Source organism: Petromyzon marinus, chromosome 32 (genome assembly GCF_048934315.1).
Source record: "Petromyzon marinus isolate PM22_M1 ecotype Great Lakes invasive population chromosome 32, UKy_Petmar_22M1.pri1.0, whole genome shotgun sequence".
NCBI classification, from domain to species: Eukaryota; Metazoa; Chordata; class Hyperoartia; order Petromyzontiformes; family Petromyzontidae; genus Petromyzon; species Petromyzon marinus.
Window position 1 is genome coordinate 9,182,066 of NC_133698.1, and position 27,844 is coordinate 9,209,909.

Consider the following 27,844-nt stretch of genomic DNA (forward strand, 5'->3'; position numbering starts at 1 on the left):
TCTAGCAGTGATGTCATAGTTTAGGAGTGATGTCATAGTCTAGCAGTGCTGTCATAGTCTTGCAGCGCTGTCATAGTCTAGCAGCGCTGTCATAGTCTAGCAGTGATGTCATAGTCTAGCAGTGATGTCGTAAGTCTCGCAGTGCTGTCATAGTCTAGCAGTGATGTCATAGTCTAGCAGTGCTGTCGTATTCTAGCAGTACTGTCATAGTCTAGCAGTGATGTAGTCGTCTAGCAGTGATGTCGTAGTCTAGCAGTTATGTCATAGTCTTGCAGTGATGTCATAGTCTAGGAGTGATGTCATAGTCTAGCAGTGATGTTGTAGTCTAGCAGCGCTGTCATAGTCTAGCAGCGCTGTCATAGTCTAGCAGTGATGTCATAGTCTAGCAGTGATGTCGTAAGTCTCGCAGTGCTGTCATAGTCTAGCACTGATTTCATAGTCTAGCAGTGATGGCATAGTCTAGCAGTGCTGTCATAGTCTAGCAGCGATGTCATAGTCTAGCGGTGATGTCGTATTGTAGCAGTGATGTCGTAGTCTAGCAGTGATGTCGTATTCTAGCAGTGATGTCATAGCAGTGATGTCGTAGTCTAGTAGTGATGTTGTAGTCTAGCTGTGATGTCGTAGTCTAGCAGTGATGTCGTAGTCTAACAGCGCTGTCATAGTCTAGCAGTGATGTCGTAGTCTAGCAGTGATGTCATATTTTAGCAGTGATGTCATTGTCTAGCAGTCCTGTCATAGTCTCGCAGTGATGTCATAGTCTAGCAGTGATGTCGTAGTCTAGCAGTGATGTCATATTCTAGCAGTGCTGTCATAGTCTAGCAGTGATGTCATAGTCTAGCAGTGATGTCGTAGTCTTGCAGTGATGTCGTAGTCTAGCAGCGCTGTCATAGTCTAGCAGTGATGTCGTTAGTCTCGCAGTGCTGTCATAGTCTAGCAGTGATGTCATAGTCTAGCACTGATGTCATAGTCTAGCAGTTTTGTCGTATTCTAGCAGTTATGTCATAGTCTAGCAGTGATGTCGTAGTCTAGCAGTGATGTCGTAGTCTAGCAGTGATGTCGTAATCTAGCAGTGGTGTCGTAGTCTAGCTGTGATGTCATAGTCTAGCAGTGATGTCGTCGTCTGGCAGTGATGTCATAGTCTAGATGTAACGTCGTAGTCTGGCAGTGATGTCATAGTCTAGCAGCGATGTTGTAGTCTAGCAGCGATGTCGTAGTCTAGCAGTGCTGTCATAGTCTAGCAGTGATGTCATAGTCTAGCAGTCCTGTCGTATTCTAGCACTGATGTCATAGTCTAGCAGTGATGTCGTAGTCTAGCAGTGATGTCGTAGTCTAGCAGTTATGTCATAGTCTAGCAGTGATGTCATAGTTTAGGAGTGATGTCATAGTCTAGCAGTGCTGTCATAGTCTTGCAGCGCTGTCATAGTCTAGCAGCGCTGTCATAGTCTAGCAGTGATGTCATAGTCTAGCAGTGATGTCGTAAGTCTCGCAGTACTGTCATAGTCTAGCAGTGATGTCATAGTCTAGCAGTGCTGTCGTATTCTAGCAGTACTGTCATAGTCTAGCAGTGATGTAGTCGTCTAGCAGTGATGTCGTAGTCTAGCAGTTATGTCATAGTCTTGCAGTGATGTCATAGTCTAGGAGTGATGTCATAGTCTAGCAGTGATGTTGTAGTCTAGCAGCGCTGTCATAGTCTAGCAGCGCTGTCATAGTCTAGCAGTGATGTCATAGTCTAGCAGTGATGTCGTAAGTCTCGCAGTGCTGTCATAGTCTAGCACTGATTTCATAGTCTAGCAGTGATGGCATAGTCTAGCAGTGCTGTCATAGTCTAGCAGCGATGTCATAGTCTAGCGGTGATGTCGTATTGTAGCAGTGATGTCGTAGTCTAGCAATAATGTCGTAGTCTAGCAGTGATGTCGTATTCTAGCAGTGATGTCATAGCAGTGATGTCGTAGTCTAGTAGTGATGTTGTAGTCTAGCTGTGATGTCGTAGTCTAGCAGTGATGTCGTAGTCTAACAGCGCTGTCATAGTCTAGCAGTGATGTCGTAGTCTAGCAGTGATGTCATATTTTAGCAGTGATGCCATTGTCTAGCAGTCCTGTCATAGTCTCGCAGTGATGTCATAGTCTAGCAGTGATGTCGTAGTCTAGCAGTGATGTCATATTCTAGCAGTGCTGTCATAGTCTAGCAGTGATGTCATAGTCTAGCAGTGATGTCGTAGTCTTGCAGTGATGTCGTAGTCTAGCAGTGCTGTCATAGTCTAGCAGTGATGTCGTAGTCTAGCAGTGATGTCGTAGTCTAGCAGCGCTGTTGTAGTCTAGCAGCGCTGTCATAGTCTAGCAGCGCTGTCATAGTCTAGCAGTGATGTCATAGTCTAGCAGTGATGTAAGTCTCGCAGTGCTGTCATAGTCTAGCACTGATTTCATAGTCTAGCAGTGATGTCATAGTCTAGCAGTGCTGTCATAGTCTAGCAGCGCTGTCGTAGTCTAGCGGTGATCTCATATTGTAGCAGTGATGTCGTAGTCTAGCAGTGATGTCGTAGTCTAGCAGTGATGTCGTATTCTAGCAGTGATGTCGTAGCAGTGATGTCGTAGTCTAGCAGTGATGTTGTAGTCTAGCTGTGATGTCGTCGTCTAGCAGTGATGTCGTAGTCTAACAGCACTGTGACAGCCTAGCAGCGCTGTAATAGTCTAGCAGTGATGTCATAGTCTACCAGTGATGTCATTGTCTAGCAGTGCTATCATAGTCTCGCAGTGATGTCATAGTCTAGCAGTGATGTCGTCGTGTAGCAGTGATGTCATAGTCTAGCAGTGCTGTCGTATTCTAGCAGTGCTGTCATAGTCTAGCAGTGATGTCATAGTCTAGCAGTGATGTCGTAGTCTAGCAGTGATGTCGTAGTCTAGCAGTTATGTCATAGTCTAGCAGTGATGTCATAGTCTAGGAGTGATGTCATAGTCTAGCAGTGCTGTCATAGTCTAGCCGTGATGTCATAGTCTAGCAGTGATGTCATAGTCTAGCAGTGATGTTGTAGTCTAGCAGTGCTGTCATAGTCTAGCAGCTCTGTCATAGTCTAGCAGTGATGTAATAGTCTAGCAGTGATGTCGTAAGTGTCGCAGTGCTGTCATAGTCTAGCACTGATGTCATAGTCTAGCAGTGATGTCATAGTCTAGCAGTGCTGTCATAGTCTAGCAGCGCTGTCGTAGTCTAGCAGTGATGTCGTATTCTGGCAGTGATGTCGTAGTCTAGCAGTGATGTCCTAGTCTAGCAGTGATGTCGTAGCAGTGATGTCGTAGTCTAGCAGTGATTTCGTAGTCTCGCAGTGATGTCGTCGTCTAGCAGCGCTGTCATAGTCTAGCATCGCTGTCATAGTCTAGCAGTGATGTCATAGTCTAGCAGTGATGTAAGTCTCGCAGTGATGTCATAGACTAGCAGTGATGTCATTGTCTAGCAGTGCTGTCATAGTCTCGCAGTGATGTCATAGTCTAGCAGTGATGTCATAGTCTAGCAGTGCTGTCGGATTCTAGCAGTGATGTCATAGTCTAGCAGTGATGTCATAGTCTAGCAGTGCTGTCGTATTCTAGCCGTGCTGTAATAGTCTAGCAGTGATGTCATAGTCTACCAGTGATGTCATTGTCTAGCAGTGCTATCATAGTCTCGCAGTGATGTCATAGTCTAGCAGTGATGTCGTCGTGTAGCAGTGATGTCATAGTCTAGCAGTGCTGTCGTATTCTAGCAGTGCTGTCATAGTCTAGCAGTGATGTCATAGTCTAGCAGTGATGTCGTAGTCTAGCAGTGATGTCGTAGTCTAGCAGTTATGTCATAGTCTAGCAGTGATGTCATAGTCTAGGAGTGATGTCATAGTCTAGCAGTGCTGTCATAGTCTAGCCGTGATGTCATAGTCTAGCAGTGATGTCATAGTCTAGCAGTGATGTTGTAGTCTAGCAGTGCTGTCATAGTCTAGCAGCTCTGTCATAGTCTAGCAGTGATGTCATAGTCTAGCAGTGATGTCGTAAGTGTCGCAGTGCTGTCATAGTCTAGCACTGATGTAATAGTCTAGCAGTGATGTCATAGTCTAGCAGTGCTGTCATAGTCTAGCAGCGCTGTCGTAGTCTAGCAGTGATGTCGTATTCTGGCAGTGATGTCGTAGTCTAGCAGTGATGTCCTAGTCTAGCAGTGATGTCGTAGCAGTGATGTCGTAGTCTAGCAGTGATTTCGTAGTCTCGCAGTGATGTCCTCGTCTAGCAGCGCTGTCATAGTCTAGCATCGCTGTCATAGTCTAGCAGTGATGTCATAGTCTAGCAGTGATGTAAGTCTCGCAGTGATGTCATAGACTAGCAGTGATGTCATATTCTAGCAGTGCTGTCATAGTCTAGCAGTGATGTCATAGTCTAGCAGTGATGTCGTAGTCTTGCAGTGATGTCGTAGTCTAGCAGCGCTGTCATAGTCTAGCAGTGATGTCGTTAGTCTCGCAGTGCTGTCATAGTCTAGCAGTGATGTCATAGTCTAGCACTGATGTCATAGTCTAGCAGTTTTGTCGTATTCTAGCAGTTATGTCATAGTCTAGCAGTGATGTCGTAGTCTAGCAGTGATGTCGTAGTCTAGCAGTGATGTCGTAATCTAGCAGTGGTGTCGTAGTCTAGCTGTGATGTCATAGTCTAGCAGTGATGTCGTCGTCTGGCAGTGATGTCATAGTCTAGATGTAACGTCGTAGTCTGGCAGTGATGTCATAGTCTAGCAGCGATGTTGTAGTCTAGCAGCGATGTCGTAGTCTAGCAGTGCTGTCATAGTCTAGCAGTGATGTCATAGTCTAGCAGTCCTGTCGTATTCTAGCACTGATGTCATAGTCTAGCAGTGATGTCGTAGTCTAGCAGTGATGTCGTAGTCTAGCAGTTATGTCATAGTCTAGCAGTGATGTCATAGTTTAGGAGTGATGTCATAGTCTAGCAGTGCTGTCATAGTCTTGCAGCGCTGTCATAGTCTAGCAGCGCTGTCATAGTCTAGCAGTGATGTCATAGTCTAGCAGTGATGTCGTAAGTCTCGCAGTACTGTCATAGTCTAGCAGTGATGTCATAGTCTAGCAGTGCTGTCGTATTCTAGCAGTACTGTCATAGTCTAGCAGTGATGTAGTCGTCTAGCAGTGATGTCGTAGTCTAGCAGTTATGTCATAGTCTTGCAGTGATGTCATAGTCTAGGAGTGATGTCATAGTCTAGCAGTGATGTTGTAGTCTAGCAGCGCTGTCATAGTCTAGCAGCGCTGTCATAGTCTAGCAGTGATGTCATAGTCTAGCAGTGATGTCGTAAGTCTCGCAGTGCTGTCATAGTCTAGCACTGATTTCATAGTCTAGCAGTGATGGCATAGTCTAGCAGTGCTGTCATAGTCTAGCAGCGATGTCATAGTCTAGCGGTGATGTCGTATTGTAGCAGTGATGTCGTAGTCTAGCAATGATGTCGTAGTCTAGCAGTGATGTCGTATTCTAGCAGTGATGTCATAGCAGTGATGTCGTAGTCTAGTAGTGATGTTGTAGTCTAGCTGTGATGTCGTAGTCTAGCAGTGATGTCGTAGTCTAACAGCGCTGTCATAGTCTAGCAGTGATGTCGTAGTCTAGCAGTGATGTCATATTTTAGCAGTGATGTCATTGTCTAGCAGTCCTGTCATAGTCTCGCAGTGATGTCATAGTCTAGCAGTGATGTCGTAGTCTAGCAGTGATGTCATATTCTAGCAGTGCTGTCATAGTCTAGCAGTGATGTCATAGTCTAGCAGTGATGTCGTAGTCTTGCAGTGATGTCGTAGTCTAGCAGTGCTGTCATAGTCTAGCAGTGATGTCGTAGTCTAGCAGTGATGTCGTAGTCTAGCAGCGCTGTTGTAGGCTAGCAGCGCTGTCATAGTCTAGCAGCGCTGTCATAGTCTAGCAGTGATGTCATAGTCTAGCAGTGATGTAAGTCTCGCAGTGCTGTCATAGTCTAGCACTGATTTCATAGTCTAGCAGTGATGTCATAGTCTAGCAGTGCTGTCATAGTCTAGCAGCGCTGTCGTAGTCTAGCGGTGATCTCATATTGTAGCAGTGATGTCGTAGTCTAGCAGTGATGTCGTAGTCTAGCAGTGATGTCGTATTCTAGCAGTGATGTCGTAGCAGTGATGTCGTAGTCTAGCAGTGATGTTGTAGTCTAGCTGTGATGTCGTAGTCTAGCAGTGATGTCGTAGTCTAACAGCACTGTGACAGCCTAGCAGCGCTGTAATAGTCTAGCAGTGATGTCATAGTCTACCAGTGATGTCATTGTCTAGCAGTGCTATCATAGTCTCGCAGTGATGTCATAGTCTAGCAGTGATGTCGTCGTGTAGCAGTGATGTCATAGTCTAGCAGTGCTGTCGTATTCTAGCAGTGCTGTCATAGTCTAGCAGTGATGTCATAGTCTAGCAGTGATGTCGTAGTCTAGCAGTGATGTCGTAGTCTAGCAGTTATGTCATAGTCTAGCAGTGATGTCATAGTCTAGGAGTGATGTCATAGTCTAGCAGTGCTGTCATAGTCTAGCCGTGATGTCATAGTCTAGCAGTGATGTCATAGTCTAGCAGTGATGTTGTAGTCTAGCAGTGCTGTCATAGTCTAGCAGCTCTGTCATAGTCTAGCAGTGATGTCATAGTCTAGCAGTGATGTCGTAAGTGTCGCAGTGCTGTCATAGTCTAGCACTGATGTCATAGTCTAGCAGTGATGTCATAGTCTAGCAGTGCTGTCATAGTCTAGCAGCGCTGTCGTAGTCTAGCAGTGATGTCGTATTCTGGCAGTGATGTCGTAGTCTAGCAGTGATGTCCTAGTCTAGCAGTGATGTCGTAGCAGTGATGTCGTAGTCTAGCAGTGATTTCGTAGTCTCGCAGTGATGTCGTCGTCTAGCAGCGCTGTCATAGTCTAGCATCGCTGTCATAGTCTAGCAGTGATGTCATAGTCTAGCAGTGATGTAAGTCTCGCAGTGATGTCATAGACTAGCAGTGATGTCATTGTCTAGCAGTGCTGTCATAGTCTCGCAGTGATGTCATAGTCTAGCAGTGATGTCATAGTCTAGCAGTGCTGTCGGATTCTAGCAGTGATGTCATAGTCTAGCAGTGATGTCATAGTCTAGCAGTGCTGTCGTATTCTAGCCGTGCTGTAATAGTCTAGCAGTGATGTCATAGTCTACCAGTGATGTCATTGTCTAGCAGTGCTATCATAGTCTCGCAGTGATGTCATAGTCTAGCAGTGATGTCGTCGTGTAGCAGTGATGTCATAGTCTAGCAGTGCTGTCGTATTCTAGCAGTGCTGTCATAGTCTAGCAGTGATGTCATAGTCTAGCAGTGATGTCGTAGTCTAGCAGTGATGTCGTAGTCTAGCAGTTATGTCATAGTCTAGCAGTGATGTCATAGTCTAGGAGTGATGTCATAGTCTAGCAGTGCTGTCATAGTCTAGCCGTGATGTCATAGTCTAGCAGTGATGTCATAGTCTAGCAGTGATGTTGTAGTCTAGCAGTGCTGTCATAGTCTAGCAGCTCTGTCATAGTCTAGCAGTGATGTCATAGTCTAGCAGTGATGTCGTAAGTGTCGCAGTGCTGTCATAGTCTAGCACTGATGTAATAGTCTAGCAGTGATGTCATAGTCTAGCAGTGCTGTCATAGTCTAGCAGCGCTGTCGTAGTCTAGCAGTGATGTCGTATTCTGGCAGTGATGTCGTAGTCTAGCAGTGATGTCCTAGTCTAGCAGTGATGTCGTAGCAGTGATGTCGTAGTCTAGCAGTGATTTCGTAGTCTCGCAGTGATGTCGTCGTCTAGCAGCGCTGTCATAGTCTAGCATCGCTGTCATAGTCTAGCAGTGATGTCATAGTCTAGCAGTGATGTAAGTCTCGCAGTGATGTCATAGACTAGCAGTGATGTCATTGTCTAGCAGTGCTGTCATAGTCTCGCAGTGATGTCATAGTCTAGCAGTGATGTCATAGTCTAGCAGTGCTGTCGGATTCTAGCAGTGATGTCATAGTCTAGCAGTGATGTCATAGTCTAGCAGTGCTGTCGTATTCTAGCCGTGCTGTCATAGTCTAACAGTGATGTCATAGTCTAGTAGTGATGGCATAGTCTAGCAGTGCTGTCATAGTCTAGCAGTGATGTCATAGTCTAGCAGTGATGTCGTAAGTGTCGCAGTGCTGTCATAGTCTAGCACTGATGTCATAGTCTAGCAGTGATGTCATAGTCTAGCAGTGCTGCCATAGTCTAGTAACGCTGTCGTAGTCTAGCAGTGATGTCGTATTCTAGCAGTGATGTCGTAGTCTAGCAGTGATGTCGTAGTCTAGCAGTGATGTCGTAGCAGTGATGTCGTAGTCTAGCATTGATTTCGTAGGCTAGCAGTGATGTCGTAGTCTAGCAGTCCTGTCGTATTCTAGCAGTGCTGTCATATTCTAGCAGTGATGTCATAGTCTAGCAGTGATGTCATAGTCTAGCAGTGATGTTGTAGTCTAGCAGCGCTGTCATAGTCTAGCAGCGCTGTCATAGTCTAGCAGTGATATCGTAAGCCTCGCAGTGCTGTCATAGTCTAGCAGTGATATCGTAAGCCTCGCAGTGCTGTCATAGTCTAGCAGTGATGTCATAGTCTAGCACTGATGTCATAGTCTAGCAGTTTTGTCGTATTCTAGCAGTGATGTCATAGTCTAGCAGTGCTGTCATAGTCTAGCAGTGATGTTGTAGTCTAGCAGCGCTGTCATAGTCTAGCAGCGCTGTCATAGTCTAGCAGTGATGTCGTAAGTCTCGCAGTGCTGTCATAGTCTAGCAGTGATGTCATAGTCTAGCACTGATGTCATAGTCTAGCAGTTTTGTCGTATTCTAGCAGTTATGTCATAGTCTAGCAGTGATGTCGTAGTCTAGCAGTGATGTCGTAGTCTAGCAGTGATGTCGTAATCTAGCAGTGGTGTCGTAGTCTAGCTGTGATGTCATAGTCTAGCAGTGATGTCGTCGTCTGGCAGTGATGTCATAGTCTAGAAGTAACGTCGTAGTCTGGCAGTGATGTCGTAGTCTAGCAGCGATGTTGTAGTCTAGCAGCGATGTCGTAGTCTAGCAGTGCTGTCATAGTCTAGCAGTGATGTCATAGTCTAGCAGTCCTGTCGTATTCTAGCACTGATGTCATAGTCTAGCAGTGATGTCGTAGTCTAGCAGTGATGTCGTAGTCTAGCAGTTATATCATAGTCTAGCAGTGATGTCATAGTTTAGGAGTGATGTCATAGTCTAGCAGTGCTGTCATAGTCTAGCAGCGCTGTCATAGTCTAGCAGCGCTGTCATAGTCTAGCAGTGATGTCATAGTCTAGCAGTGATGTCGTAAGTCTCGCAGTGCTGTCATAGTCTAGCAGTAATGTCATAGTCTAGCAGTGCTGTCGTATTCTAGCAGTACTGTCATAGTCTAGCAGTGATGTAGTCGTCTAGCAGTGATGTCGTAGTCTAGCAGTTATGTCATAGTCTTGCAGTGATGTCATAGTCTAGGAGTGATGTCATAGTCTAGCAGTGATGTTGTAGTCTAGCAGCGCTGTCATAGTCTAGCAGCGCTGTCATAGTCTAGCAGTGATGTCATAGTCTAGCAGTGATGTCGTAAGTCTCGCAGTGCTGTCATAGTCTAGCACTGATTTCATAGTCTAGCAGTGATGGCATAGTCTAGCAGTGCTGTCATAGTCTAGCAGCGATGTCATAGTCTAGCGGTGATGTCGTATTGTAGCAGTGATGTCGTAGTCTAGCAGTGATGTCGTAGTCTAGCAGTGATGTCGTATTCTAGCAGTGATGTCATAGCAGTGATGTCGTAGTCTAGTAGTGATGTTGTAGTCTAGCTGTGATGTCGTAGTCTAGCAGTGATGTCGTAGTCTAACAGCGCTGTCATAGTCTAGCAGTGATGTCGTAGTCTAGCAGTGATGTCATATTTTAGCAGTGATGTCATTGTCTAGCAGTCCTGTCATAGTCTCGCAGTGATGTCATAGTCTAGCAGTGATGTCGTAGTCTAGCAGTGATGTCATATTCTAGCAGTGCTGTCATAGTCTAGCAGTGATGTCATAGTCTAGCAGTGATGTCATAGTCTTGCAGTGATGTCGTAGTCTAGCAGTGATGTCGTAGTCTAGCAGTGATGTCGTAGTCTAGCAGCGCTGTTGTAGTCTAGCAGCGCTGTCATAGTCTAGCAGCGCTGTCATAGTCTAGCAGTGATGTCATAGTCTAGCAGTGATGTAAGTCTCGCAGTGCTGTCATAGTCTAGCACTGATTTCATAGTCTAGCAGTGATGTCATAGTCTAGCAGTGCTATCATAGTCTAGCAGCGCTGTCGTAGTCTAGCGGTGATCTCATATTGTAGCAGTGATGTCGTAGTCTAGCAGTGATGTCGTAGTCTAGCAGTGATGTCGTATTCTAGCAGTGATGTTGTAGCAGTGATGTTGTAGTCTAGCAGTGATGTTGTAGTCTAGCTGTGATGTCGTAGTCTAGCAGTGATGTCGTAGTCTAACAGCGCTGTCACAGCCTAGCAGCACTGTCATAGTCTAGCAGTGATGTCATAGTCTACCAGTGATGTCATTGTCTAGCAGTGCTATCATAGTCTCGCAGTGATGTCATAGTCTAGCAGTGATGTCGTCGTGTAGCAGTGATGTCATAGTCTAGCAGTGCTGTCGTATTCTAGCAGTGCTGTCATAGTCTAGCAGTGATGTCATAGTCTAGCAGTGATGTCGTAGTCTAGCAGTGATGTCGTAGTCTAGCAGTTATGTCATAGTCTAGCAGTGATGTCATAGTCTAGGAGTGATGTCATAGTCTAGCAGTGCTGTCATAGTCTAGCCGTGATGTCATAGTCTAGCAGTGATGTCATAGTCTAGCAGTGATGTTGTAGTCTAGCAGTGCTGTCATAGTCTAGCAGCTCTGTCATAGTCTAGCAGTGATGTCATAGTCTAGCAGTGATGTCGTAAGTGTCGCAGTGCTGTCATAGTCTAGCACTGATGTCATAGTCTAGCAGTGATGTCATAGTCTAGCAGTGCTGTCATAGTCTAGCAGCGCTGTCGTAGTCTAGCAGTGATGTCGTAGTCTCGCAGTGATGTCGTCGTCTAGCAGCGCTGTCATAGTCTAGCATCGCTGTCATAGTCTAGCAGTGATGTCATAGTCTAGCAGTGATGTAAGTCTCGCAGTGATGTCATAGACTAGCAGTGATGTCATTGTCTAGCAGTGCTGTCATAGTCTCGCAGTGATGTCATAGTCTAGCAGTGATGTCATAGTCTTGCAGTGCTGTCAGATTCTAGCAGAGATGTCATAGTCTAGCAGTGATGTCATAGTCTAGCAGTGCTGTCGTATTCTAGCAGTGCTGTCATAGTCTAGCAGTGATGTCATAGTCTAGCAGTGATGTCGTAGTCTAGCAGTGATGTCGTAGTCTAGCAGTTATGTCATAGTCTAACAGTGATGTCATAGTCTAGTAGTGATGGCATAGTCTAGCAGTGCTGTAATAGTCTAGCAGTGATGTCATAGTCTAGCAGTGATGTCGTAAGTGTCGCAGTGCTGTCATAGTCTAGCACTGATGTCATAGTCTAGTAGTGATGGCATAGTCTAGCAGTGCTGCCATAGTCTAGCAACGCTGTCGTAGTCTAGCAGTGATGTCGTATTCTAGCAGTGATGTCGTAGTCTAGCAGTGATGTCGTAGTCTAGCAGTGATGTCGTAGCAGTGATGTCGTAGTCTAGCATTGATTTCGTAGGCTAGCAGTGATGTCGTAGCCTACCAGTGATGTTGTAATCTAGCAGTGATGTCATAGTCTAGCAATAATGTCATAGTCTACCAGTGATGTCGTAAGTCTCGCAGTGCTGTCATAGTCTAGCAGTGATGTCATAGTCTAGCAGTGCTGTCGTATTCTAGCAATGCTGTCATAGTCTAGCAGTGATGTCGTCGTGTAGCAGTGATGTCATAGTCTAGCAGTTATGTCATAGTCTAGCAGTGATGTCATAGTCTAGGAGTGATGTCATAGTCTAGCAGTGCTGTCATAGTCTAGCCGTGATGTCATAGTCTAGCAGTGATGTCATAGTCTAGCAGTGATGTTGTAGTCTAGCAGCGCTGTCATAGTCTAGCAGCGCTGTCATAGTCTAGCAGTGATGTCATAGTCTAGCAGTGATGTAAGTCTCGCAGTGCTGTCATAGTCTAGCACTGATTTCATAGTCTAGCAGTGTTGTCATAGTCTAGCAGTGCTGTCATAGTCTAGCAGCGCTGTCGTAGTCTAGCGGTGATCTCGTATTGTAGCAGTGATGTCGTAGTCTAGCAGTGATGTCGTAGTCTAGCAGTGATGTCGTATTCTAGCAGTGATGTCGTAGCAGTGATGTCGTAGTCTAGCAGTGATGTTGTGGTCTAGCTGTGATGTCGTAGTCTAGCAGTGATGTCGTAGTCTAACAGCGCTGTCACAGTCTAGCAGCGCTGTAATAGTCTAGCAGTGATGTCATAGTCTACCAGTGATGTCATTGTCTAGCAGTGCTATCATAGTCTCGCAGTGATGTCATAGTCTAGCAGTGATGTCGTAGTCTAGCAGTGAGGTCATAGTCTAGCAGTGCTGTCGTATTCTAGCAATGCTGTCATAGTCTAGCAGTGATGTCGTCGTGTAGCAGTGATGTCATAGTCTAGCAGTTATGTCATAGTCTAGCAGTGATGTCATAGTCTTGCAGTGATGTCATAGTCTAGGAGTGATGTCATAGTCTAGCAGTGATGTCATAGTCTAGGAGTGCTGTCATAGTCTAGCCGTAATGTCATAGTCTAGCAGTGATGTCATAGTCTAGCAGTGATGTCATCGTCTAGCAGCGCTGTCATAGTCTAGCAGCGCTGTCATAGTCTAGCAGTGATGTCATAGTCTAACAGTGATGTAAGTCTCGCAGTGATGTCATAGTCTAGCAGTGATGTCATTGTCTAGCAGTGCTGTCATAGTCTCGCAGTGATGTCATAGTCTAGCAGTGATGTCATAGTCTAGCAGTGCTGTCGGATTCTAGCAGTGATGTCATAGTCTAGCAGTGATGTCATAGTCTAGCAGTGCTGTCGTATTCTAACAGTGCTGTCATAGTCTAGCAGTGATGTCATAGTCTAGCAGTGATGTCGTAGTCTAGCAGTGATGTCGTAGTCTAGCAGTTATGTCATAGTCTAGCAGTGATGTCATAGTCTAGGAGTGATGTCGTAAGTCTCCCAGTGCTGTCATAGTCTAGCACTGATGTCATAGTCTAGCAGTGATGTCATAGTCTAGCAGTGCTGTCATAGTCTAGCAGCGCTGTCGTAGTCTAGCAGTGATGTCGTATTCTAGCAGTGATGTCGTAGCCTAACAGTGATGTCGTAGTCTAGCAGTGATGTCGTAGCAGTGATGTCGTAGTCTAACAGTGATTTCGTAGTCTAGCAGTCATGTCGTAGCCTACCAGTGATGTTGTAGTCTAGCAGTTATGTCATAGTCTAGAAATAATGTCATAGTCTAGCAGTGCTGTCGTAGTCTAGCAGCGCTGTCATAGTCTAGCAGTGATGTCGTAAGTTTCGCAGTGATGTCATTGTCTAGCAGTGATGTCATTGACTAGCAGTTCTGTCATAGTCTAGCAGTGATGTCATAGTCTAGCAGTGATGTCATAGTTTAGCAGTCCTTTCGTATTCTAGCAGTGCTGTCATAGTCTAGCAGTGATGTCGTAGTCTAGCAGTGATGTCGTAGTCTACCAGTTATGTCATAGTCTAGCAGTGATGTCATAGTCTAGGAGTGATGTCATAGTCTAGCAGTGCTGTCATAGTCTAGCAGTGATGTCATAGTCTAGCAGTGCTGTCATAGTCTAGCAGTGATGTCGTCGTGTAGCAGTGATGTCATAGTCTAGCAGTTATGTCATAGTCTAGCAGTGATGTCATAGTCTAGGAGTGATGTCATAGTCTAGCAGTGCTGTCATAGTCTAGCCGTGATGTCATAGTCTAGCAGTCATGTCATAGTCTAGCAGTGATGTTGTAGTCTAGCAGCGCTGTCATAGTCTAGCAGCGCTGTCATAGTCTAGCAGTGATGTCATAGTCTAGCAGTGATGTAAGTCTCGCAGTGCTGTCATAGTCTAGCACTGATTTCATAGTCTAGCAGTGATGTCATAGTCTAGCAGTGCTGTCATAGTCTAGCAGCGCTGTCGTAGTCCAGCAGTGATCTCGTATTGTAGCAGTGATGTCGTAGTCTAGCAGTGATGTCGTAGTCTAGCAGTGATGTCGTATTCTAGCAGTGATGTCGTAGCAGTGATGTCGTAGTCTAGCAGTGATGTTGTGGTCTAGCTGTGATGTCATAGTCTAGCAGTGATGTCGTAGTCTAACAGCGCTGTCACAGTCTAGCAGCGCTGTAATAGTCTAGCAGTGATGTCATAGTCTACCAGTGATGTCATTGTCTAGCAGTGCTATCATAGTCTCGCAGTGATGTCATAGTCTAGCAGTGATGTCGTAGTCTAGCAGTGAGGTCATAGTCTAGCAGTGCTGTCGTATTCTAGCAATGCTGTCATAGTCTAGCAGTGATGTCGTCGTGTAGCAGTGATGTCATAGTCTAGCAGTTATGTCATAGTCTAGCAGTGATGTCATAGTCTTGCAGTGATGTCATAGTCTAGGAGTGATGTCATAGTCTAGCAGTGATGTCATAGTCTAGGAGTGCTGTCATAGTCTAGCCGTAATGTCATAGTCTAGCAGTGATGTCATAGTCTAGCAGCGATGTCGTAGTCTAGCAGTGATGTCACAGTCTAGCAGCGCTGTCATAGTCTAGCAGTGATGTCATAGTCTAGCAGTGAAGTCGTAGTCTAGCAGTGATGTCATCGTCTAGCAGCGCTGTCATAGTCTAGCAGCGCTGTCATAGTCTAGCAGTGATGTCATAGTCTAGCAGTGATGTAAGTCTCGCAGTGATGTCATAGTCTAGCAGTGATGTCATTGTCTAGCAGTGCTGTCATAGTCTCGCAGTGATGTCATAGTCTAGCAGTGATGTCATAGTCTAGCAGTGCTGTCGGATTCTAGCAGTGATGTCATAGTCTAGCAGTGATGTCATAGTCTAGCAGTGCTGTCGTATTCTAGCAGTGCTGTCATAGTCTAGCAGTGATGTCATAGTCTAGCAGTGATGTCGTAGTCTAGCAGTGATGTCGTAGTCTAGCAGTTATGTCATAGTCTAGCAGTGATGTCATAGTCTAGGAGTGATGTCGTAAGTCTCCCAGTGCTGTCATAGTCTAGCACTGATGTCATAGTCTAGCAGTGATGTCATAGTCTAGCAGTGCTGTCATAGTCTAGCAGCGCTGTCGTAGTCTAGCAGTGATGTCGTATTCTAGCAGTGATGTCGTAGCCTAACAGTGATGTCGTAGTCTAGCAGTGATGTCATAGTCTAGCAGCGATGTTGTAGTCTAGCAGCGCTGTCATAGTCTAGCAGTGATGTCATAGTGTAGCAGTGATGTCGTAGTCTAGCAGTGCTGTCATATTCTAGCAGTGATGTCGTAGTCTAGCAGTGATGTCGTCGTCTAGCAGCGCTGTCATAGTCTAGCAGCGCTGTCATAGTCTAGCAGTGATGTCATAGTCTAGCAGTGATGTAAGTCTCGCAGTGATGTCATAGTCTAGCAGTGATGTCATTGTCTAGCAGTGCTGTCATAGTCTCGCAGTGATGTCATAGTCTAGCAGTGATGTCATAGTCTAGCAGTGATGTCGTAGTCTAGCAGTAATGTTGTCGTCTAGCAGCGCTGTCATAGTCTAGCAGCGCTGTCATAGTCTAGAAGTGATGTCATAGTCTAGCAGTGATGTAAGTCTCGCAGTGATGTCATAGTCTAGCAGTGATGTCATTGTCTAGCAGTGCTGTCATAGTCTCGCAATGATGTCATAGTCTAGCAGTGATGTCATAGTCGAGCAGTGTTGTCGGATTCTAGCAGTGATGTCATAGTCTAGCAGTGATGTCATAGTGTAGCAGTGCTGTCCTATTCTAGCAGTGCTGTCATAGTCTAGCAGTGATGTCATAGTCTAGCAGTGATGTAGTAGTCTAGCAGTGATGTCGTAGTCATGCAGTTATGTCATAGTCTAGCAGTGATGTCATAGTCTAGGAATGATGTCACAGTCTAGCAGTGCTGTCATAGTCTAGCCGTGATGTCATAGTCTAGCAGTGATTTCATAGTCTAGCAGTGATGTTGTAGTCTAGCAGCGCTGTCATAGTCTAGCAGCGCTGTCATAGACTAGCAGTGATGTCCTAGCCTACCAGTGATGTTGTAGTCTAGCAGTGTTGTCATAGTCTAGCAATAATGTCATAGTCTAGCAGTGCTGTCGTAGTCTAGCAGTGCTGTCATAGTCTAGCAGTGATGTCATAGTCTAGCAGTGATGTCATAGTCTAGGAGTGATGTCGTAAGTCTCGCAGTGCTGTCATAGTCTAGCACTGATTTCATAGTCTAGCAGTGATGTCATAGTCTAGCAGTGCTGTCATAGTCTAGCAGCGCTGTCGTAGTCTAGCGGTGATCTCGTATTGTAGCAGTGATGTCGTAGTCTAGCAGTGATGTCGTAGTCTAGCAGTGATGTCGTATTCTAGCAGTGATGTCGTAGCAGTGATGTCGTAGTCTAGCAGTGATGTTGTGGTCTAGCTGTGATGTCGTAGTCTAGCAGTGATGTCGTAGTCTAACAGCGCTGTCACAGTCTAGCAGCGCTGTAATAGTCTAGCAGTGATGTCATAGTCTACCAGTGATGTCATTGTCTAGCAGTGCTATCATAGTCTCGCAGTGATGTCATAGTCTAGCAGTGATGTCGTAGTCTAGCAGTGAGGTCATAGTCTAGCAGTGCTGTCGCATTCTAGCAATGCTGTCATAGTCTAGCAGTGATGTCGTCGTGTAGCAGTGATGTCATAGTCTAGCAGTTATGTCATAGTCTAGCAGTGATGTCATAGTCTTGCAGTGATGTCATAGTCTAGGAGTGATGTCATAGTCTAGCAGTGATGTCATAGTCTAGGAGTGCTGTCATAGTCTAGCCGTAATGTCATAGTCTAGCAGTGATGTCATAGTCTAGCAGTGATGTCGTAGTCTAGCAGTGATGTCATCGTCTAGCAGCGCTGTCATAGTCTAGCAGCGCTGTCATAGTCTAGCAGTGATGTCATAGTCTAGCAGTGATGTAAGTCTCGCAGTGATGTCATAGTCTAGCAGTGATGTCATTGTCTAGCAGTGCTGTCATGGTCTCGCAGTGATGTCATAGTCTAGCAGTGATGTCATAGTCTAGCAGTGCTGTCGGATTCTAGCAGTGATGTCATAGTCTAGCAGTGATGTCATAGTCTAGCAGTGCTGTCGTATTCTAGCAGTGCTGTCATAGTCTAGCAGTGATGTCATAGTCTAGCAGTGATGTCGTAGTCTAGCAGTTATGTCATAGTCTAGCAGTGATGTCATAGTCTAGGAGTGATGTCGTAAGTCTCCGAGTGCTGTCATAGTCTAGCACTGATGTCATAGTCTAGCAGTGATGTCATAGTCTAGCAGTGCTGTCATAGTCTAGCAGCGCTGTCGTAGTCTAGCAGTGATGTCGTATTCTAGCAGTGATGTCGTAGCCTAACAGTGATGTCGTAGTCTAGCAGTGATGTCGTAGTCTAGCAGTGATGTCGTATTCTAGCAGTGATGTCGTAGCAGTGATGTCGTAGTCTAGCAGTGATGTTGTGGTCTAGCTGTGATGTCGTAGTCTAACAGTGATGTCGTAGTCTAACAGCGCTGTCACAGTCTAGCAGCGCTGTAATAGTCTAGCAGTGATGTCATAGTCTACCAGTGATGTCATTGTCTAGCAGTGCTATCATAGTCTCGCAGTGATGTCATAGTCTAGCAGTGATGTCGTAGTCTAGCAGTGAGATCATAGTCTAGCAGTGCTGTCGTATTCTAGCAATGCTGTCATAGTCTAGCAGTGATGTCGTCGTGTAGCAGTGATGTCATAGTCTAGCAGTTATGTCATAGTCTAGCAGTGATGTCATAGTCTTGCAGTGATGTCATAGTCTAGGAGTGATGTCATAGTCTAGCAGTGATGTCATAGTCTAGGAGTGCTGTCATAGTCTAACCGTAATGTCATAGTCTAGCAGTGATGTCATAGTCTAGCAGTGATGTCATCGTCTAGCAGCGCTGTCATAGTCTAGCAGCGCTGTCATATTCTAGCAGTGATGTCATAGTCTAGCAGTGATGTAAGTCTCGCAGTGATGTCATAGTCTAGCAGTGATGTCATTGTCTAGCAGTGCTGTCATAGTCTCGCAGTGATGTCATAGTCTAGCAGTGATGTCATAGTCTAGCAGTGCTGTCGGATTCTAGCAGTGATGTCATAGTCTAGCAGTGATGTCATAGTCTAGCAGTGCTGTCGTATTCTAGCAGTGCTGTCATAGTCTAGCAGTGATGTCATAGTCTAGCAGTGATGTCGTAGTCTAGCAGTGATGTCGTAGTCTAGCAGTTATGTCATAGTCTAGCAGTGATGTCATAGTCTAGGAGTGATGTCGTAAGTCTCCCAGTGCTGTCATAGTCTAGCACTGATGTCATAGTCTAGCAGTGATGTCATAGTCTAGCAGTGCTGTCATAGTCTAGCAGCGCTGTCGTAGTCTAGCAGTGATGTCGTATTCTAGCAGTGATGTCGTAGCCTAACAGTGATGTTGTAGTCTAGCAGCGCTGTCATAGTCTAGCAGTGATGTCATAGTGTAGCAGTGATGTCGTAGTCTAGCAGTGCTGTCATATTCTAGCAGTGATGTCGTAGTCTAGCAGTTATGTCGTCGTCTAGCAGCGCTGTCATAGTCTAGCAGCGCTGTCATAGTCTAGCAGTGATGTCATAGTCTAGCAGTGATGTAAGTCTCGCAGTGATGTCATAGTCTAGCAGTGATGTCATTGTCTAGCAGTGCTGTCATAGTCTCGCAGTGATGTCATAGTCTAGCAGTGATGTCATAGTGTAGCAGTGATGTCGTAGTCTAGCAGTAATGTCGTCGTCTAGCAGCGCTGTCATAGTCTAGCAGCGCTGTCATAGTCTAGCAGTGATGTCATAGTCTAGCAGTGATGTAAGTCTCGCAGTGATGTCATAGTCTAGCAGTGATGTCATTGTCTAGCAGTGCTGTCATAGTCTCGCAGTGATGTCATAGTCTAGCAGTGATGTCATAGTCTAGCAGTGTTGTCGGATTCTAGCAGTGATGTCATAGTCTAGCAGTGATGTCATAGTCTAGCAGTGCTGTCCTATTCTAGCAGTGCTGTCATAGTCTAGCAGTGATGTCATAGTCTAGCAGTGATGTAGTAGTCTAGCAGTGATGTCGTAGTCATGCAGTTATGTCATAGTCTAGCAGTGATGTCATAGTCTAGGAATGATGTCACAGTCTAGCAGTGCTGTCATAGTCTAGCCGTGATGTCATAGTCTAGCAGTGATTTCATAGTCTAGCAGTGATGTTGTAGTCTAGCAGCGCTGTCATAGTCTAGCAGCGCTGTCATAGACTAGCAGTGATGTCGTAGCCTACCAGTGATGTTGTAGTCTAGCAGTGATGTCATAGTCTAGCAATAATGTCATAGTCTAGCAGTGCTGTCGTAGTCTAGCAGTGCTGTCATAGTCTAGCAGTGATGTCATAGTCTAGCAGTGATGTCGTAGTCTAGCAGTGATGTCGTAGTCTAGCATTGATGTCGTAGTCTAGCAGTGATGTCGTAGTCTAGCAGTGATGTCGTAGTCTAGCAGTAATGTCGTAGTCTAGCAGTGCTGTCATAGTCTAGCAGTGATGTCGTAGTCTAGCAGTGATGTCGTAGTCTAGCAGTGATGTCATAGTCTAGCAGCGATGTTATAGTCTAGCAGCGCTGTCACAGTCTTGCAGTGATGTCATATTCTAGCAGTGATGTCATAGTCTAGCAGTGATGTCATAGTCTAGGAGTGCTGTCATAGTCTAGCCGTAATGTCATAGTCTAGCAGAGATGTCATAGTCTAGCAGCGATGTCGTAGTCTAGCAGTGCTGTCATAGTCTAGCAGCGCTGTCGTAGTCTAGCAGTGCTGTCATAGTCTAGCAGTGATGTCATAGTGTAGCAGTGATGTCGTAGTCTAGCAGTGCTGTCATATTCTGGCAGTGATGTCGTAGTCTAGCAGTGATGTCGTCGTCTAGCAGCGCTGTCATAGTCTAGCAGCGCTGTCATAGTCTTGCAGTGATGTCATAGTCTAGCAGTGATGTAAGTCTCGCAGTGATGTCATAGGCTAGCAGTGATGTCATTGTCTAGCAGTGCTGTCATAGTCTCGCAGTGATGTCATAGTCTAGCAGTGATGTCATAGTCTAGCAGTGATGTCGTAGTCTAGCAGTGATGTCGTCTAGCAACGCTGTCATAGTCTAGCAGCGCTGTCATAGTCTAGCAGAGATGTCATAGTCTAGCAGCGATGTTGTAGTCTAGCAGCGATGTCGTAGCCTAGCAGCGCTGTCGTAGTCTAGCAGTCATGTCATAGTCTAGCAGTGATGTCATGTTCTAGCACTGATGTCATAGTCTAGCAGTGATGTCATAGTCTAGCAGTGCTGTCGTATTCTAGCACTGCTGTCGTAGTCTAGGATAGGAGTTGTTAGTAAGGACTTGTCCCTTGCTTTTTATTCGACGCGTGTGCGGCGATGGCACAGCCATCGATCGAGGGTCGAATTTGAACCGCGTTGTGTGATCGGCACCGCGCTCGCTGAAGGTGTTTGCCTTCAGGGAAGTCGTGTACTCTATAGGCAACTGCGCACAATTCTGTGAGTCACTTATAACTGCTTTGCCGTTACTTATTGCCAATTATGGACTCGACTATTGTCCTATCATCTCATAGAGTCCCTGGCACGTAATAATATGCTACACAGTGGCAGTGGGGTTTGCATTATGTCGATTTATTATTAATAAACCCCAATGATCCGATCTAAATTAGGGATTTCGATCGGATTATTGGGCGGGCACGTGGCACCCCCCCCCCCCCTCCCACTGGCTCCGCCAGTGCCTTTTCCGATGACGCACCTGTACGTCATCGGAAAGGGTTAAATGCGCCTCATTGGGTCCAGAAGCTGAACATCACGTTGATGTTGGCAACATTTGACTCACGACGATCAGGGACTTCCATGCACTCATTTTGCTTCCAGGGAACCAAAATTGCTACAATTTCCTGCGAACGCAGTCCAGCTTTTGCACATTTATCAAAGCTGGTTTAATGCCCACGCCATTATACAACCTATGTGTGGATATAGATGATTTATCAACAATTCTGGGTGGTCATGAGCGATATTGCCCGAGGACCTGCGTTTGAGAACCACTAATCTATAGCACTTTCCCAGGCAGTAATGGATTTAGGTGAACTAGGTTGGCTTTCAATCACTCCTTTTTGGATCCGGCTTAGGGCCTGGTTATCGACCGTGACTGGTCAACGTTCGACCCCCTATGGCGTGGTTCTAGAGGCCGTTTTCACACCAGCCACACTGACTGTAGCAAGCCGATGACCGGCAAATTTCCTTTAAGTTGATTTTGCAGACATCGAGTAGCGTAAGTCGTGAGTGCGTGTTCGTTTGTTCTAGCTGTGATACGGGGTCCGACTGCCAATGGTTATGGCTTAGAGGCAAAAAATCCTTTACCTCACATTCTTTATTCTCTGGAAACACGTACAGATCAAAGTTGCTGAATTCGTTTTTTTCTTCCAAATACCAGTCCTTGCAACCCACCACTTATATTATTATAAATGTTCTCCATTCAAATACAGATGAGAGCATTAGGTACTGCTCGCCCTCACTGATTTGTAAACATGCACAACCTCCGATTAGCACGATTGAATACGTACTGTGCTAAAGAGGTTCAACATACGTACATGCACACACATTGCAGAAGGTGCTGCTTGATATCGAATGAATCGGCAATGAAGTGAAATTGCAGCGGCTTCATCGGAGCATTTGACCACCAAACAGCAACGTTTGGATGTTAAACATAGTCAGGGTACCTCATCGTCATGACAAATGCCTCACCATTTCAGTTAACGTCCCACCTACGTTAGTTACTTTTAGACTGGCAGTTGTAAGCAGAAGATTGTTCCCATCTGAACCGTTGTCCACCTCCCACGGGATCTTTAGAATTTGCGAAAAGTGACAGAATGCTCTTGAGGGCCAAGTGACCATCTTAAGGTATCGAACCAACAATTTTGATATCCTATGACTAAGCCCTTGGGTAATCATCCGAGGTTATACAAAGTAGACCTCATACGCAGCAAACGTGAAAGTCTTAGACCAATCCCCCAACAGTGGCACAAAACGTGGCCTAAATTGGTATTTACACTTCACTCGGTTTTAGCTATGTTCTGAGGGTATAAAGACAGAAAAAAAAACGACATCCCCGAACACAGTTGAAACACACAATCTTCCGCACAGTTGGCGATCGCGTGCCAGGGGTGACGAAGATAAGCCTATTGAATGGAGGCCCGGGCGAAGCCCAGCGGTATCTGATGCTGGAGTTGTTCCCTGCCGAGCCAGTGCGCCTCTGAAGTCGGCCCGGCTGTTTCCGGTGATGGAAGGGGCCTCGCTCTCTAACGGATGTCAGGAGCACAATTGGAGGGGAGAGAGGGGGGGATTGCGGAATAACAAAATATAAAAAAGCTCCGTACAGTTCACGCATGCCCTGTTCAGGGGGGGCAAACTCTCACGCGGGCCCACAAACTGTTCCTGTGCCGGTGCTTTCGTGAAAACCTCTTAACCACTTGTAGTTGTTTTTTTTAATTCTTTTATTTTTTTTACAGGTTCACCGAAGATATATGTTTTGGTTCAAAAGAGTGCATCAGATGCATTGCTGCAGACGGAGCATGGTCAGTGTTATGCGTTGCGGCCTAAATCATTCTCGGTTCAGTTCTAGCTTTCTGAGGTGAGAACCACCTTTCACCACGTTAATTTGACCGCTCCAGAATGCACCCAATCTCATCAAGATCTTGGAAGCTTGGCAGTCTTGAAACCTGGTCAGCGGGTTGGATGGGTGATCAACATGCACGCACAGGTTGTCATGGGCAGCTGTGGGATACACGACGCAGGGGGCGTGCAGCCACATCCACTATTGTACTGTTCTCTCTGTACTCCCACAGCCATTAACTCTCACTGAGCAGCGTAGTGAAATTGGGTCAAATAAACCCAACTGACCAGCAAGGCGTGGTAGCAGTGGAATGACAAAAAGGCTGTACGTGTACACGTGGTGAGGTTAACTCAGACTGAGAAGAATAATCAGAGGACGGGTCCATTAGACATGTTTGTCCTTAATGGAATAGAGGTACGTGGTAGGGTAGGGCAGGAATGGCTGTCGACCCCCACGTGTGTCCTTGTCAGTGCAAGGACCACCAACTCTGCCAACATTAAAAAATAAAGATTAAATACTGGGGGCTCTAAACATGTTATTCAGTGCTAAACGCTTTGCCATTTCAATGGCAAGAATGCTTGTAAGATTGCGAGCCATTAAACGTGACTCACTGACTTTCCACGTGTTGAAATAAAGCAAGCAGAATAATAATACATCGTAAAAAATGTAGAGAGAGAAATTACTGAAAACGCTTCCAATGTCTGCACATCATGCAAATATATAACAGGATTTAAAAAAACGTTTAGTTTTTTCTTAATCACAATGTGTATTTCATAAGATGTTGATCAATACTTTTAAACATTGCTATTCAGCATCATACTCCAGTGTTATCCACGGCTGCAGCACTAAAATATATTCATAAAAGCATGTTAACGCCTTTAATATACGGCAGCCTAAGTTGGGGAAAAGCCTCTATTCACTTAATTGTATTTAAAATGTGCTCGAGACTTTGAGGTGATTTCAGGCATCAAATATACAAATAAGTTGGCACTTAAAAGCATGGTTTTGAATGTGCCACAACATATAACAAAGTTAATTTTGTGCATGAAAGAAATAAGCTTGAGAGATTTATATTTTGGTGTTTATGTAGATCATCAAATCATCACTTATTCGACAAAGTGTGTTTTTAGAATTGTGAACCTGTCTTTTTTAACTTGTTTTGGAGAAAACAATTGTGGTTTTGAACTAATTGGTATTTTCTTTGGTTCTTTCGGTAAAGTCACGTAGAATGAGAATAAAATAATAAATTGATAAAATAAAATAGCACAATAATATTCTCACGACGTTTCGGCCACAACACAAGCGGCCTTCATCAGGTGAAGGGACGAGACTGTCTGGTAGGACAGCGCTGGAGTGAAACGTCGTGAGAATATTATTGTGTTATTTTATTTGATCAATTTATTATTTTATTCTCATTCTACGTGACTTTACCGAAAGAACCAAAGAAGATGAATCATTGCAGTCACGAAAGCTTTAAATCGAAATTTAATTGGTATTTGATTGCGCTATCGCGGATTGGTTTATGGGATGGAGCAGTTTTAACCACGGAACACAACTTTCGGATTGGCAGTAGGGTTAATAAGAACGAAAAATACATTCCGTGCCGAGTTTTAAGTTTGCGCACGTAAAGGCACATTCCCTCTCATTTGTGAGAAATTCCATGCGTGCGTTGACGAAGCACTAACTTGCATTTGCGAATCTTTAAAACTGCTACGGTTAAAAAATATATATACAACTCGTCTTCAATGCGCGGGGCGATTTTGAACGATTGTACTTTGTTTCGCATCCGTGAAATGTTGTGCAACGCGATATTTGCGCTTGCGTTGCGTGTTTGTGTCCAAACGCAACGGAACCTCCGTCTTGTTTTGTGCGCCGTGGGTACGGATCTACGTTAATGATTTTTTTTTCCCTACAGGATATCTAGGGTTACTCTGCCGCTTTTTTGCAAGGCAAACTATAAACCACTTTTATTTTACCAGGTAAGGCCCCACTGAGCTATGTAGCTCCTTTTCAGAACCGACCTGGCTATCACAAATGATAGCTCAACGAAGTGGCTCATTATGTGGACATTTACATCAGACAAATTACTCTAAACGCCTGTTTCTAAATGTGGACGGGAAAGCCCAGAGGACTCGGAGAAAAATCCACGCGACCACGAGGCAGAACATGCAAACTCCAAATATATACAGGCGTTAGGGTCGGGATCGAACCCACGACCTCCTGTATACCAGGCGAAGAAGTTTATTTCTTGCCACCGCTGCCTGCCTTCAACTCTTCATAAACACGCACACACTCTTACAACCAACTCCGTGACATTGCCCTAAATTCATGAGCGGCAGCAGCCACGGTCAATGCACTGGTGGATGGAAGCCTGCCCCAAGCTGTTGCCACTTCTCATGGTCGGGCAATGTAGCGATCCATCTCGCTCTTGTAAATGGGGCTGATTTCATCGCTGCATCTCTGCGATAGACGTTCTTTCAGACATTGTCCCTCCTTTGGCTCCCACTCCAATGTTAGTCGTCATTACAGTCATCTCCTCTAGGACGCCACACTTGAAAAAAGCAAATTCAGCAACATTGGCACAATTCAATTATATACAAAGTAGGTTATATATATTTTGTTACTAATAGGCATTAAATAACGTGCCACCAGTCCACGGACGGTCAACTAATTTACGCAACATTTTCCACGTGCAACTTAAGCAATGCAAGTACTCTGTGTGGCAATTATTTATTAGAGTGTTGTGGCTGGCTTGCAGTTGACATGCTGACATGAGCCAGCGTCGGGCGAGTTAATGGTGAAACGTTGGGCAAGTGCGTTCACCAAAAAAATAATTTGGCTCGTCGGCATGCGGTCGGTGCTGGCCCAGGTATCGCAGCTGACTTCACCATAACAGATGTCAATTGAGAGCCCTTACCAGATGTCGTTATGGTGCAAGTGCAGGAGGTAATGCACTCCCTTTAATTAATAATCAACCCCATTGCTTTATACGCCCGTCTCGGCGAAGCTTGAAAACATGCCCCCGGTAAATGTAGCCTCGGCATCTGTGGTGCCCGTGGAATCGGTAATAGCTGGGAGAAATAAGAAGAAGAAAAGGCAACTTAGCCAATGCACCTGTACATCATCCGTATGACATCACCTCAATCTTTTAGTTGGCGGAGTCGAATTAACGACGTCCATTTCACCTACATGACGGCATTGCGGTTCAGATGACATGTTACACACATTTAATAGGTGGGGCAGCAGGGACGCTACCGTCTCCCACCGAGAACAGCACGAACTGTCTCTCTCTCCCCAAGCCCTCTCGTTGCGAGCAGACCCCCCCCCCCCCCAACAGCGTGCGTCTCCAGAACACGTTGCCATACACGCAGGAAGGGAATACTGCAGTTGCCGAGAGGGACATGCTTATGCAGTTGGCAATTCATGATGAAACGTGCGCACACACTTATTAAAGCAGGGTCGGATCCTGGATAGTGTTCATATGATGATGTTATTATACTTGGTTACCCAGAAAAGTCTCACTGAATCTCCATGACCTTTTTCAGGAGGGCCCTGCCAAGTGCTTTGCAGTCGGGGAGTGTGGGGGGGGACAATCATTGCTCTGTAAATATTCCAGTAGAGCAGTGGTTCTTAACCTTTACTTCAGCCTTGCACCCTTTTAAATACATGGTGTTTGATCAAACAAAGTAGTTGTCATTTTTTATTTAAAGCTTTCGTGAATGCAGGGATTCATATTCTTGGTTCTTTCGGTAGTCACGTAGAAGGGAAACAATAAAATAATAAAAATATAAAACAATATTGTTTGAAATTAATAAAAATATAAAACAATATTGTTTAATATTGTTTAATATTTTTATTTTTTTTATTGTTTCCCTTCTACGTGACTTTACCGAAAGAACCAAGAATATAAAAGGAGTTGTACTCACGTGCCCGTGCTTAATTTGTATTTTCGATTATTTACCTTCTAAAAAAAAATCTGGCCATGTCTCGCACCCGCAGAAAAGGCATCTTGCATCCCCAGGGGATGCGTGCACCCCAGGTTAAGAAGAACCACTGCAATCGAGTAATGTGGGTCATTTTTTTAAATCTCCAAACGCCGCAAAGTACTGGTGTGCGAACCACAATTGCACAAGACGGGCGTAGTAGGCCGCCGAGAGCTTTACGGTGTCGACGGGAAGGCAGTTCAGCCCAAATCCATGATTGTTACAGGAATTAAGCTCCCAGCATTTACGGCTCCTGCCTTCGCTAATCCACACTGACCGCCGTGGTCATCGTATGGCCCACGAACAGCCAGGATGTGGAGAGACGACGGTCGTGTCTTTGTACTGTTTGTTGTTGTAACGTTCTTACCCACCCCTACTGGACATCTGTGAAAAATAGCTTTATGGCTCATCGAATTCCTCCAGTATAAATACACATTCTGATGAGGCCCTCATCCAGCAGTGTATTCATGAACGGCTTGTACATCAGCACGTAGAGATATGGTTTACAAAGCAACTACGACGACCTGTGCATGGACGTATTCGGTATAAGTGCAGGGTAAAATATGATGTAAATATCACCATTTAAACTATGTTTAATATCATCTTAGATTTAAAGCTTTCGTGACTCTTTGGTTCTATTCGGTAAAGTCACGTAAGTAAAAAATAAAACAACAAAAAATTACACAACAAAAAATCACGACGTTTCGGCCACAACGCTTGTGTTGTGGCCGAAACGTCGTGATTTTTGTTGTTTTATTTTTTGTTTTATTTTTTACCTACGTGACTTTATCGAATAGAACCAAAGAGTAATATCATCTTTTGCATTTGTAGATACGATTCTTTACGTTGTGTATGAATCTGAATTTTCTGTACGAATTGATGTAAAGAAACATGTATTGATAGTTATGTAATGCTGATATGCTTTTAGTGAGGAGGCCTGGACTGCTGCTGTGTATGTGTACAATATATTGTTTGGTCTCGAGTTCAATCATAAATTACGAAGCCTTTATGTGAATTAAATATCTTTCACCTCAGAATGTATTGATTGGTTTATAATTGGTTATTTAAAAAATAAACTGCACTTACTGTC

At 45.0% G+C, this 27,844-nt stretch overlaps 1 protein-coding gene across 44 annotated transcripts in view; it reads left to right on the plus strand.

Moving 5' to 3' along the window:
* Positions 1-27,844, plus strand: part of LOC142929607 (uncharacterized) — a 391,053-nt gene extending 363,209 nt beyond the window's left edge. For 40 of the 44 annotated variants that reach the window (XR_012945767.1, XR_012945769.1, XR_012945764.1 and 37 more), the window contains one exon: positions 891-27,844. Coding sequence is in view for 1 of the 44 variants with exons in the window: in XM_076071191.1 (XP_075927306.1) it covers positions 22,668-22,780 (113 nt within the window). In the remaining 43 variants the exon portion in view is untranslated. The remainder of the gene's footprint in view (positions 1-890) is intronic. The other 4 variants (XR_012945786.1, XR_012945790.1, XR_012945794.1 and 1 more) reach the window with 1 other exon arrangement.